This window comes from Acipenser ruthenus, chromosome 16 (assembly GCF_902713425.1).
Source record: "Acipenser ruthenus chromosome 16, fAciRut3.2 maternal haplotype, whole genome shotgun sequence".
Classification (NCBI taxonomy): Eukaryota; Metazoa; Chordata; class Actinopteri; order Acipenseriformes; family Acipenseridae; genus Acipenser; species Acipenser ruthenus.
The window spans coordinates 24,276,540-24,289,816 of record NC_081204.1 but is presented as its reverse complement, the minus strand read 5'-3'; the positions used below and the strand labels follow the sequence as shown (position 1 = coordinate 24,289,816).

General features: G+C 37.0%; 1 protein-coding gene across 4 annotated transcripts in view; it reads right to left on the bottom strand.

The window, feature by feature from the left end:
• Window positions 1–4,161: 4,161 nt before the first annotated feature.
• LOC117412636 (dachshund homolog 2-like) overlaps window positions 4,162–13,277 on the bottom strand; it is a 137,096-nt gene continuing 127,980 nt past the window's right edge. For all 4 annotated transcript variants that reach the window (XM_058989126.1, XM_058989128.1, XM_058989127.1 and 1 more), the window contains 5 exons: window positions 12,648–12,793; window positions 11,888–12,035; window positions 11,138–11,281; window positions 10,074–10,139; window positions 4,162–4,927 (listed from right to left, as the gene is read on the bottom strand). In XM_058989126.1, coding sequence (XP_058845109.1) covers window positions 4,890–4,927; window positions 10,074–10,139; window positions 11,138–11,281; window positions 11,888–12,035; window positions 12,648–12,793 — 542 coding nt within the window. In that variant the 3' untranslated portion in view covers window positions 4,162–4,889. The remainder of the gene's footprint in view (window positions 4,928–10,073; window positions 10,140–11,137; window positions 11,282–11,887; window positions 12,036–12,647; window positions 12,794–13,277) is intronic.

The following is a 13,277-nucleotide window of genomic DNA, read 5'->3' as shown; positions in this document are numbered from 1 at the left end:
CTATCTCTGTTCCTCTGGAATCTACCACACTCTCTCCCTCTTCCTCAGCTAAGAACCTTGGAGTCACCCTGGACCCCTGCCTCTCTTATTCCCAGCACTCCACTCTGGCACGCACTTGCCGATTCTTCCTGAGCAACATCCGAAGAATCCGACCCTTCCTCACCAACTACGCTACCCAGCTCCTGGTCCAGGCCCTGGTACTCTCCCGCCTAGACTACTGCAACTCCCTCCTGGCTGGCCTCCCTGCGTCTGCCACCCGTCCACTCCAGCTCATCCAGAACTCTGCTGCCCGCCTGGTGTTCTCTCTGCCTCGCTTCGCCCACGCTACTCCACTACTCCACTCGCTCCACTGGCTCCCGATCACCGCTCGCATCCAGTTCAAGACTCTTGTACTAGCCTACAGATGCCTTGACCAGACTGCACCCAGCTACCTCCAGACCCTCATCTCTCCCTACACCCCCACTTGACCTCTCCGCTCCGCCTGCACTAGAAGACTAGCTCTACCTCCGCTACGCTCCCCTGCCTCCAGAGCCCACTCCTTCTCCACCCTTGCTCCGCAGTGGTGGAATGACCTTCCTACAGATGTCAGGACTGCCCAGTCCCTGACCACATTCCGGCGCCTCCTTAAGACTCACCTCTTCAAAGAGCACCTGTAGAACTCAAATACTTAAATACTTTGTATTTAATCATATCCTAATGTAACTATCACTATTTAATCATACCCTGATGTAACTATCACTATTATCTGCTGTATTATTGAATTGTGGTTTGTCACACTTATACTGTGCTTGAACAAAAGTTATTGTATTTCTTGCTCTTATTGTATTACCTGTATTGTAACACTTGAAATGTATTTGCTTACGATTGTAAGTCGCCCTGGATAAGGGCGTCTGCTAAGAAATAAATAATAATAATAATAATATATACACAGCTACGAGTGAAAAATGGATGCCTGTGTATCTACAGAGAATGAAACGAGGAGATTTCTTTATTTATTTGTTGGTGTTAAAGGTTGTAAGGAAGCCTTGTCAGGTTTGGTACTGGTCAAAACGACCTAATTATTTATTGTCCCTACACTGCACAGATAATAATTCATATAACAGCGATATACACCCGTGCCTGAAACTGGGGAAGATACTGTATATGACGTGATTGATAATGTGTGACGCACATATATGTGCTAGATAAAGATGTTAGCATTGATGAGGGTTTGAAGTGTGTCTGCTTTGAAATCTATCACACAAAAAAATTCTAAAAAGTGATATTCCTTCACAAGTATTATAATTAGGGCTTCTGATTTTCGGGTTTTATATACACACACACACACACACGTATTCACATATATAAACAATTCTGTTTTAAATCCTCTGTGTCTTGACTGTAATACAGTTTTAAATCCTGCTAACAAGCCTCCATCCTGATTGTAATCTCGTTTTAAATCTCGCAAGCGGAGTCTCCAATAGAAATGTAGGAATGTGCCGTCACTCAGTAGTTGGGGCGGGTTTAAAGTTTTCAGAACCAATCAATGATAGATACAAGTCAGGAAGACGGGACATTGCCCAGCAGCACAGGGAAATGTATTTATTATTTTGGTAGTAGGTTTTATTTTTTTTAAATGTGAAAAGGGTAAATTCAACGTGAATAGATTAACCATTTCCACAGTCTTTATGGTGTTTTCCGATGTTTATTGGCTATCCACCTGACTTGACCTGAGTCCAATAGAACATCTGAGGGACCAAATCACCAGTGCCATCCACAGGAGACAACCGCGACCAGCCAGCTGCAGCTGCACAGGAAGAGTGGCGGAACATCCCACAGCAGTCTATAGAGAGGTTGATCAGGTCTATGCGTCAACACTGCCAGGGTTGTGTTAATGCTCAGGGAGGTCATACCCGATGCTAACTTTGTAATGTTTTCATTTTGACAGTTTGTCACGTTTCATACTGAAAACTTATCATGATTCTTTGATCTGTATTTTTGTTCACATTTTCTGTGATTTTGTTTGATATCATGTTTAGAATATTTTATTAAATCCATTAAACCTGAGTGTTGCATTTCTTTTGTGCATCAGTATATGTGTACCCCTCCTTTAAACTTAAAGAATTCTAGAGCTCTGTGGTGTAATTGAAGTATGTATACTCAATAGTAATTATTCTCTTCAAGCCTTAGATAACACAGCAGTTGCCACAGCTGTATACATATCTATAAATCATTAATGAGGCAGTTAGTTCAAGCTAAACTATAAATGATCCGCATTACCCAGCAGAATGCTGCATTAATTGACTCGGAGGGCTTTTTTTAAACTTTGTTTTTCTGTTTCACCAGTAAGTGAGACTTGCGCTGGATTTGATTTCTTCTGTGAGGAGTATCCAGACGTTAGCCATTTATCATTAGGTTTTACAGAGCAGGTTTAAGAAGCCTTTTTAACAATGCCTGTAGGTAATGTGTTGTGATGCTGTGGCATTTTTATTTGGTATTACAAACATGTGAAAGGCTCATAAGTTTAAATTTTGAGTATATACTTTGAATGCCAACATTGTTTTGAACTATTTAGACACTTACTGTGTTAGCAACGAAGCATATCCCTTGTAGTATTTACTTTTGGATGGCATTTCATGGATTGTCAAAGCAATTCTATGTGGCTTTTTCAACTCCAACTCCATCTGTAACCGGTTAGAGGGATGATTTTGGGGCTGGCAAGGCGCTTCCGCCCTGAAGACCCCGGTGGAGACGGGAGGCAAGTCAGAGAGCTGGGGGCAAGCCAGCCTTAGATCAAGTGGTGTATGTTTGTGAGTATGAGAGTACAACCAGTTGGTGTTTGGCGTTGTAGGAGTGTATGTTTAGAGAGTTGGGAGAGTGGTCAGATTTATAAAAAAATACAAATTGAAATGTTATACCATTCTGCAAGCATCCCGTCTTTGTGTGGGCAAAGAATGTTTAAGAATTTTTGAATGAAATAGATCTTTAAAAATATTTTTGTTCCATGTATTCTTTGATTCGGTCTGCAGCTGGGTTGAAAATCCCAACTAGTGTGATACATTGGCTTCCACTGATTCAAGTGTAACTAATAGTCAGGAGTGGCACAGTGTGTCAAGTGGACTCAGTCTTCTGTGAAAAGAATGTCTGCAAACATTTAGTGTAAAAAGAACTTGCAATGATCCAAGCACTCCAGTGTATTCAGAAGATTTCCGCAAACTCACTCACTTGTTATATTTGGATACAGTACATACATAAACATTTCCTTCCATTCTTTGAGTTGATATTTCCTTGATTTTCACAACATATTTGCTAGTTCTTAACACCAGTGAATCCAAGGTACTCATTTGTAGGAGTGGACTTACCTTGTCCATACAAAAAAAAAAATCCTTTGTTATTTTCTCTTCAATAAAGTGTCTATCATCCAATTTAGGGGCATATACTTGCCTTCCTTTTTTTTGGTTTGGACCTGTTGAGTATTGGAGGCATTTTTTTCTACTATTTTCCATAGAAAATAATTCAAATCTGCTGGAGAGGGACCATGGTTTCAACTGATGAACTTTCGAAATGTGGCTGAAAGAATGCAAATAAAAGTAAAACTTCACACTTGTTCATGAAAATATAGAATACAACTTGTACATGAAAATTAAGGGGAGAACCCACATACTTTGAAAATAAATGTGACAATATTAAAATATCGTCACAGAGAGTAAATGTAAAATGTTAGGAATTTACATTTAACCTCCTATCTTGGTCCCATATAATACTTCAACAAAAACAATGTAGTTCACTTTTTATTTCTAAAAACAATCTGTGAAGTTGCTTGAAGATAATGCCTTTATGGGCTTTAAAAGAAATAAAGACATGGCACTTTCACCATTAAAACAAGCTCATCAGTGCCTACTTGCTGCCAACAGACATCAAAAATGACTTTCAGAGAAGTGTTAGACACTATAGCTATAGAGATGTCCAGAACGCCTTAACAAGAAAGTAACTAATGACCAAGATTATAGTATCACCTGGAATCTTAAAGTAGATCATGATTTGCCATGCTTGCTAATGATTGAAAGAAGATCATTCTTTTCTCACTAGAAATCTATGTTATTATTGACATCATAACAGCAGAAACTAAACCTTTTTACAAGTTGTTTTTTTTTGACAAACAAGGGGTAAAACAAAAAAAAGTGATTTGAATAGTGTATTTTTTAGCAAGAACATTTGAACAAAATATTTTGAAATTAATACAGTACAACAGAGCAACCAAGACAGTCTAATGTATATGAGTCAATGTCTTCCAATTACTGAGGCTGAGCTATTCAATACAAAGCATTTTCAGCGTCCAACCATTTTGCTATCAGGAGTCTAAATTATTGCATCAGTCATCCAATGATAGAGCTTTCTTCTTTTCTACATCATTATTTTCCAAAAAGAGAGAAAAAAAATCACACATGTTTTCTTTTGTATGTTAATATATTGAGCATCACTTTCAGTATACAAAGCAGAGTGTAGAAATGTACATGTTTGCAGTTGATTCTGATCCATGTTTCATGGCTCCAACGGTCTTTAGTCAACGAAAAGACAACACAGTCTATACAAGAACTATTGTGCTGTTTGTAGACAGTTGTGGCAGTTGTGGTAGTAAAAAATATTTCAGGAGGAGGGTCGAGAGGGTATTGGCTTCTTCATGTGCTTAACATGGTACTGTAATCCCCAAAAAACTGCAAAGATCCAGTCTTAAGACAGCAAAAAAAAAAAAGTCTTTACAAGTCATTGTAGCAATGCTGTGACAGTACTGAACAAACTTTACAGGTTTATGAAACATCTCTTCAAGTTGGTAAGGGCACCAGTAGAAATGTTCACAAGAGGGCACTGCACCAGTCATCAGTCCTGTCCTTATGGTAAAATAATTCCATTTAGTACATGATTGGAGGCTTGATGTATGGTCTGTTTTCTGGAAAAGAATAAAAAAGAACAATGAATGAAAATACGACTCAATATTGCACACTACTAGCATTTCTGTTACGGTAATGTACACATTCTCGAGGTATTAAAGCATTGTATTATAATCATGTTGACAGCTGACCTCTAACCCTTCCCATTAGCAGCTTAAACATGAACTGAAATAAAGGATTATGGTTAAGAGCACACAGGATAAAAAACAGATACAAATATTTATATTATGCAAATTCAGAGGCTGTATTAGCTATCACATGACAGCTTGCTCAATCTACACACAGCATTACATTGAGGAAACCTGCCAGGAGATAAAGTTTAAATCCACCAGAGCATTAGCAGAGTTCAAGTTAAGAACAAGTTGTCCTATTTGATCACGATAACTGGTTCAGATTTCCAAACATTAGGTGTTCAGTGTAAAGGCTGATATTCTTGTAACATGTATTAAGAGAGCATTGGATAGTGCTCCAGGTATGGAGGAAGTGAGTAAAAACAGATTAACTAAGAGGTACCATCTTTATTCCTGATTATAGCAAAAAAAAAAAAGTTTCATGATGGCACATTAGACAATATTCTTTAGTGGTTAGTAATAATATATTATTAAAAGCATGCCTTTCCTGTCATTTAAATGACATGATTTAATGGCATCCAAATGAAATGCTAACCTTTTAAGAACTCTGTGTTAAGTTGACGTGAACCCCTTTCTTACAATGTGACAGACAAAGTACATTGACAGTGTAGTTTAATCCCGCAACACAAACATACAATTGTAATTCAGATACAAGTTCAAATAGCATTTACTGTATAGTTTCCAAATGAAACTATGCTTTATAGACATCCTACAGTTTGCCACCAGTCTAATATAATTTGCATCGGTCGTAATACTAGTGATTTATCATTTAGCATTAGCTGTCAACAAGAAAGGCTAGATAAAACAAAAACAGCTGGAAACATAAGCAAATGGGAGCAGCAGCTGAATTATAATCTGAACATGGTGTGTTCACTTCATTAAGAACAGGAAACAGCTAATTAGTAAGTAAGTGTTCTGTATTTTCGATGGGTTTGTATTTGAGCTCTGAACAGATGACTTAATATGTATTCAGGATGTAAACACGAATAGAAACCAGGAAGACCAGGGAGCAGGAAGTCCCAAGGGGAATGTTCTGGGTCCTGAGAATTTACATTGGGGGGGATTATTCTGGAGCAAGGGCACCTGCTGCCCCCCACTACATGTTGTTTAGGTGCCTGGGGTAAAAAATAATTTTAGAAAACATTTTCCTCAGAAGCTAAACAACCTTGCATTACAAATACAAAAATGGATAATACTATGGTTCACAAATCTTTAACTGATGATTTTTCACCCAATTGGCTAGTCTTGGTTAATCTAATCCCGCTGCAACCTATTTTTAAAAAACTATCAAAATACAGAAGTGGTTTCTAAAAAGCACAGATTCTGGTTTCTTCAAAACTGCAGCCAGAAAGTTGGTAAGTATCAAGTGTTCAAATCATATTGTTATGTAGCTACAACAAAGACCAAATTAGAGCATTTGCAACTATGATACAAATATAATGTTTTTGTACATGTTGACGAGTATTTGTTGCCTGTGTTTTTACCTGTTTAATTCTCTACCCTACAGTTTATAGCAAGATCAGTATTTATTACTAACTAATGTCATTTTTCAACCACAGAGATTGAAAGATGAATTTATGAATTAAGGTGGTTTAAAAAACTGCCACTAGGGGTAAGTAGCTACAATGTCTGTCCTTTTCTAAACTGATTTTTCATTGCGGTTTTCCATTAACTCACTGTTGTTCTTCACATCACCCTTCCTTTATTTCATTTATACAGTATTATCCATAATTAATAAGGATATGCCTCCATGGCCCCGTTATTTAATGTATATATTGCACAGTTTGTATTATATTCTAGAACTAATTACAGGGGTTAAATACAAACTTTTCAGAGAGATTAAACCCAGGGACCTGACTTATATATAAAAGGTACTAAAGGAGACAACGTGTGCTTCTTTAGCAAACTACTAATGAACACTGTATTGTGTTATATTCAACAGTTGTTATGAAATGGGAAGTGATCATGTAATTACACCTACATTAGAGAGTTATAACAAGCCCACCATAGTGCTCTCATTGTGATCATGAAATGCTTTTAGCTCTTTAAGTGAAATCAAGCCATTCTCTGCAAGGGCAATCAGACTTAATTAAATCAGTTGCCAGTGCTAAGCTTGCAAAACTGTGAGGTCCAACTTGGGAGTGAAAGGATGTAATTAGATTTATTTTAGCGTTATAGATAAATGGTGCTGGGCAGTAAAGAGAATATATGACAGTGTTGGCAACGGATATTGTTTCATGGGCAGCATAAAATCAGTACAATTATAGCTGCACTAATTTAGTGACAATGCATAGCAATGGTATTGTGACATTGTGCAATTACTTACACTGTTATATGAACCAATATATACAATTAGGTCAGGTGTCAGGGAACCTACAAATTCTGTGTTGTGAAAATGACCATCAAAAGACAAATTTTGAAATGTTTTAAAAATGTAAATTGCCCTTACATAAACTGTTTTTTTTTTGTTTTTTACAGCATTCACTCGACTGCTATGATGCAATGAGGTTTTAGCACTTATTCATTTGTGTTTTGTTAGTCCAAAGGTTTCCAATCTGTTGTCCTGGGACCACTTGCTTCCATTGAGTAAATCCCAGGCGGTCCTTGAAAAATTCCCCAAATTAAGCTGCTGCACACCACTTCCCACACAATCCAAAGCTTCCTAACAGCATCCTAGTTGCATCTGTTCCGAAGATTAAATAGCCCTCATGCTAGATTAAATCAACCACTGATAAAATGTATTCCAATTGCTGCCATTTTCTAGTACAAAGCACCTTTGCCCAAAAGAAAAGTTACAGCTTAAACATTTTTTAATAGTCGTAACAACAATATGTAAAATATCCATACTTTTAGTTGTGTTTATCAGAGTATGTGGTATATAGGTGGTTATGCAGTTCATAATTAAACTTCACAAGTGATGAAACTGGGTCAGTTTTTTTTGTTGAGCTGTCAACACAGTGTATGTTAGCTTTTATGTTAAAACAAAACAAAGAACCAACCCCACCCCCGTAGCTTGATGAAACCACTCAGCATCTCGGTCTAGCCTCTTCATGCCCCCTCGTAAGCAGCTGATGCGTTTAAGAACCAATTTGTAACTTAACACCTCAGATATAAAATGGAAAAGTCATATGTCAACACCTCCATTAACTTGATAGAAATTAAAAAAGGCAACCATAGGCTCCTCATTGGTATTGGTAGCTGTAGTAACGTTTTATAAGCACACAGAAAATAAGAATGCATCATGCAGCTTAGAAAAATACACTTTTATATTCAGTGAAAGTTCAAAATTAAGAGCCATTCCGTCTTAAGAAATGAAAGTGGAGGAATTGCAATGTGTACAGTTTTCCCACTATGTGGTACTGATTAAGGCTTACAATTATATAGTGAAAAATGAACGTTACAATAATTTGGTATAACATCGTTCCTCGCTCTAAAGTTCAAGTCAGTGAATCACAATCTTTTAAAAAAAGATTATTAATGTCCCCTGTTAATGTAAGAAAGTGTCTCACACTACAGTTGCCAGCTATGAAAGGTAGTAATGTTTGCATATTCATGTTGCCATGAATATTAAAGCTCATTGAGCACATTTATTAATCCGAAAGAAGAAAACCGTGTTTATTCATTACTTGTTTTGTAAAAAAAAAATGAGGTGGAATTAGATTATATGAAGGTGCAGTGGCACTATCTGCTTACTGCACAGCGTAATTGTAAAATGGGACCCATTGTTACACTGTAATGAAAAGTAAAGCTGGTGCTGTACAGCAGTGGTCAGAAAATGGCGGCCCGCGGGCCAGACAACACCTGTCCACGGCAGGGCTGTATCAAGAGCTGAGCGAGAGCGGAACTTCACTTTAATATTACCGCAAGGGGGCTGTTGTGGGGGATTCCCCGTATGACCTTCATATATTTCTAATGAGAAAAATGCCACTTTCGTTCTGCGATCAGCTTTAGACCCCCAGGTGTGATAGATGTGGCGGCGATATGCAGGCAGTCCTCCAAAGATTCTTGTGTCAGCCTGTTTCGTGCATCTGTTTTTAATACTGCATTCATTGTGGAATAAGCCGCTTCACATGTGTAAGTAGATCCAAACATGGACAGCACAAACAGAGCCAGCGGTAGTTGTCTGGACACATATAGGCAGACCAGAATGATTCCAGATTTGCTTTGTTAATGAATTCAGTTTTCAGCAACGACGATGTCTGCAAATATACCAATAGTTCTAGTTGCTGCTTCGTCGATTGCGGGAAGCTCTTGCTTTGCATGGGGCGAGAAATCACCATCGGGGTTGACTGAAAACGGATCACGGACAAAAACGCTTACCTACCTGGGAATGCTGTATTGCAAGTGGCCCGCTCTGTGGCTGCACGCGGGTCATTTGGCCCGCCATCAATTTTAATTGCTGACCACTACTGTACAGTATGATGTAAATACATATTTAATAAACAATTTAAAACAATATTAAAATAGATTTGAATTTTGGTTAAAAAAAATTCTTACATAAAGCACATTGATTAAATAATAATAATAATAATAATAATAATAATAATAATAATAATAATAATAATAATAATAATAATAATAATGCACCTAAATCTCCTGTTTTAAAATGACTCCTTTACACCTATGTAATACATGGAAATACCTGACCATGTTTATTTACATGCTGTAAATCAGTAACGATAATAAGGGGACTCTGCTCTATACCGTTAAACTTTTTTTAAGATCTAATTTGGTTAAATCCCGCAATTTGATGCAGCAGCTGCCACTGCAGAAACTGATTGCATATTTTCAATTAGTAATACATTCCCTTTAATTGCTGTTCAAATGTCACTTCCCAGATATAGTATAACAAAATTAAATGCGTAGTCTTTTTACAATACTCTTTTGTATTACTATACTGAGACACTTAAGAATTCAAATAACAGTAATATATATATATATATATATATATATATATATATATATATATATATATATATATATATATATATATATATATATATCAAAAACGAACCTTGTACAGCTGCATTCTCATGCTGAGTCCCATTGTGTTCTGTCTCCACCTCTGGGATAACTGCATCTAAAAAAGTGATTGATAATATCAATCCAGATCTTGAATTTTTCAATTTGAAAAGCAGGAGAGAATATAACAATACAAAAGATAAACATTTCAGCCAATGTCTTTATCAGTGTTCACATCATTCATTAAGTATCACAGCTATTTACAGGAGTGGATGGGCCAACTTATAACAGGAGACTAGTGAAAAGAAATGATGGTAGTTAATGAAATGATGATAAGTGTTGTTTATTAAATCCGGCCCGCAGACAGGTGTCGTCTGGCCTGCGGATGCCTCCTGGCAGGGCTGTATCGAGGAACTTCACTTTAATATTACCGCGAGGGGGCTGTCATGGGGGATTCCCCGTATGACCTTCATATATTTCTTGCGAGTAAGCAGAAAATTAAGTGTTTTGCAATATCAATTCCAAAGTACAGTACTTGCTGATTGTGATGATACATTTATGCCTTGCTATGGTACTGGAATCCTCATATGATAGACAGGAACGCATAATAACATAAACACAATTCAAAAGTAGGCACATTATGGTAAATATAAAGTAGACACATTATGGTAAATATATATGAAGTAAAATCCGGAAACACATCGGAAGAGCAATGAAATATCAAGAAAGCGCAATTAGTACATTTAGTTTGTAGTTTTGAAAAAAATGCCATTACGATATTTTGTATTTTGTAAAGGTAAATGTGAGACATACAAAAAGGATGATAATAGACTGGATATTATATAACAATTTAGTGAAATTATTGTGTAGCTCTGTGTATGTTTTATTTTATTTTGGTAGTTATAGATTTTTGGTTTTGACAACTCTGCTACCCATAGCCTGTTGTCTATACATGTTAAATGGTGCTTAATTGAACAGTGAAATAAAAAAAAAACAACTCTTATTGAAGTCTTTAGTGAGGAGGGGAACAGCTGTGTGTATGTTAATACAAATTAAGCAAAATTCTGACAGCTGCTTTCAGTGGTTGACATTTCTCTAAATCCTACAGAGACTTACCATTTAAAATCCTAAAACTTTCGGGCGAAGTGGCCTGTTTTAACGCCTGCTCCACTTGCTCTCTTCTTTTGGATTCAAACTCCAGAGCCTCCTGGAGTTTCCTCTTTGCCTTCTTCTCTTTCTTCAGTCGCTTCTGAATTGTGGCTGGAGGAAAGAAACCACGTTACAGGACTTTCTGACAAATGTCATCATATTTGGGCAATTTACAGAATATAGTATCTTAGCTAATCAAATGTCATTACTATAAAAAATGAGGCCATGGTGACTAAAATGTATAGAATGTAGAAAAGTATCTCAAAACACATACACATACATATTTATTTAAAAAATGACAAGGTTTCAATAGTTTAGCCAATCTGGCATCAGTACATTGAAAAAGTTGGTCATCATAACCTACATTCACATTCAATGTCCAGGTGCCCAAGTATCGCTCTGTACTAGGGCTATGACCTCTTATTAAGGACATAAATTACCATAATGTGTGTGTGTGGGGTGGGAGGGGGAGGGTGGGAGGGGGAGGGAGGGGGGGGATGAGAATTAAATTAAAAAATAACATGACCTTGTAAATTACAGTTAAACAAATATAACCTGGTAATAAAGACAATGTTTAGCTAGTTTTATTAGAAGTCCAAAACCTACTATATTCCAAAATGTTGCCTGGGTCTGTTTAAAAGCTTGAGCACAATACAGTTGTGACAGAGCACAGATATGTTCAAATGGTCAGTTGCGTGGCCAGCATGGAGCACGTACCTCGGCTCTGCAGCTCAGATGTAAGCTGTCGCTCAAGAGTCTCCCTTATCTCTCTTTCCCTGTAAAGCTCCATCTTTAAATCTTTCTTCTCCTGCTGTATCTGCTTGTCCTGGACTCTGGCATTGTCCACAGCTACTTTGAGAAGGCCCTGTGGGCATTTAAGAAAAGGAGTTGAACACACACACACACACACACACACACACACACAGAGACACTGCATATGTAATGCTTTTACTGTTTCTTTATACAAATGAAAAGCAGGGCCGTTTCTCAGGTAAGGATTGAGGTGTGTTGCATTATGCCCTGGTTATAACCTGTAAAATTAAACCTACATCTTTCATAACCTTAGAGGTTTTAATTACAAAGTTTGTAGTTATGGTAGCACATTATATATATATATATATATATATATATATATATATATATATATATATATATATATAGTGTGTGTGTGTGTGTGTGTTGTACAAATAACAAATGCATAAATAAATAATAGATTGAAGGGTGCATATATTATAATTTAGGAATACTGCTGTACTGTACAAACCCATATACAGTATGTAGGAGAACAAAATATGAAGGGAACTCAATCTGTTATGTATTCCCATCAGATCCCCAAGATGGAATTGGAGAGTTAAACAAGCCTTTTCATTTGATATTTTTAAAACAATATATACTGTTTACCTTGTTGGTAAATCTTCTGTGTGTTCTTTGATACAGTTTCAAAAAAGCAGTGTTACTTAATGGAGAACAGCACTACCTGGATATTGGTTAGGAGGGTTTCCACCGAGGACAGCCCATCAGCAAACAAGAAGGGACCTGGGAATCCAGCGGGCAGCGTCTGCCCAGTCAAGGGAAGCTTGTCAAAGCTGGGCTTCATCATGGGCAATACCAGCTGGGTCTCATCTAGAGGAAAAAATAAAGCAAACAAAGCCTTTTCCTTTTCTGCATACATAATCTAAGTTGAGACTATTTATATAGGTATGCTTGTGGTTTTGACATACAGTGCATTCACTGGAGAAGAAGGAACATGCTTGTAGTGGAAGTACTTTAATACTGGTTAGACTAAATCTAAAACCTAAATACATATTTATTATACTGTATTATAGTGAGTGAAACAATTGTTATGTTAGCTGCATTGGTCCAGAGACACAAAAAGGAGCAATGTTGCAGCTCATAGCTTTTACTGGACCAACACAGAAGATGACTATCGTTTTATTTCACTTCTGAACCGCTGCAGTGGTGAGATCCATGTTTAACATACTGCTGTTTTGGAAACAGGACGATGATGTTCAATCTTCCTTAAAATCTTGCTTAATTACTGTCCCTCTTTCTGTTAAATATTTTCTACGCTGACCTATGCTGCTGCATTTGGTCTTGATAAGATGCT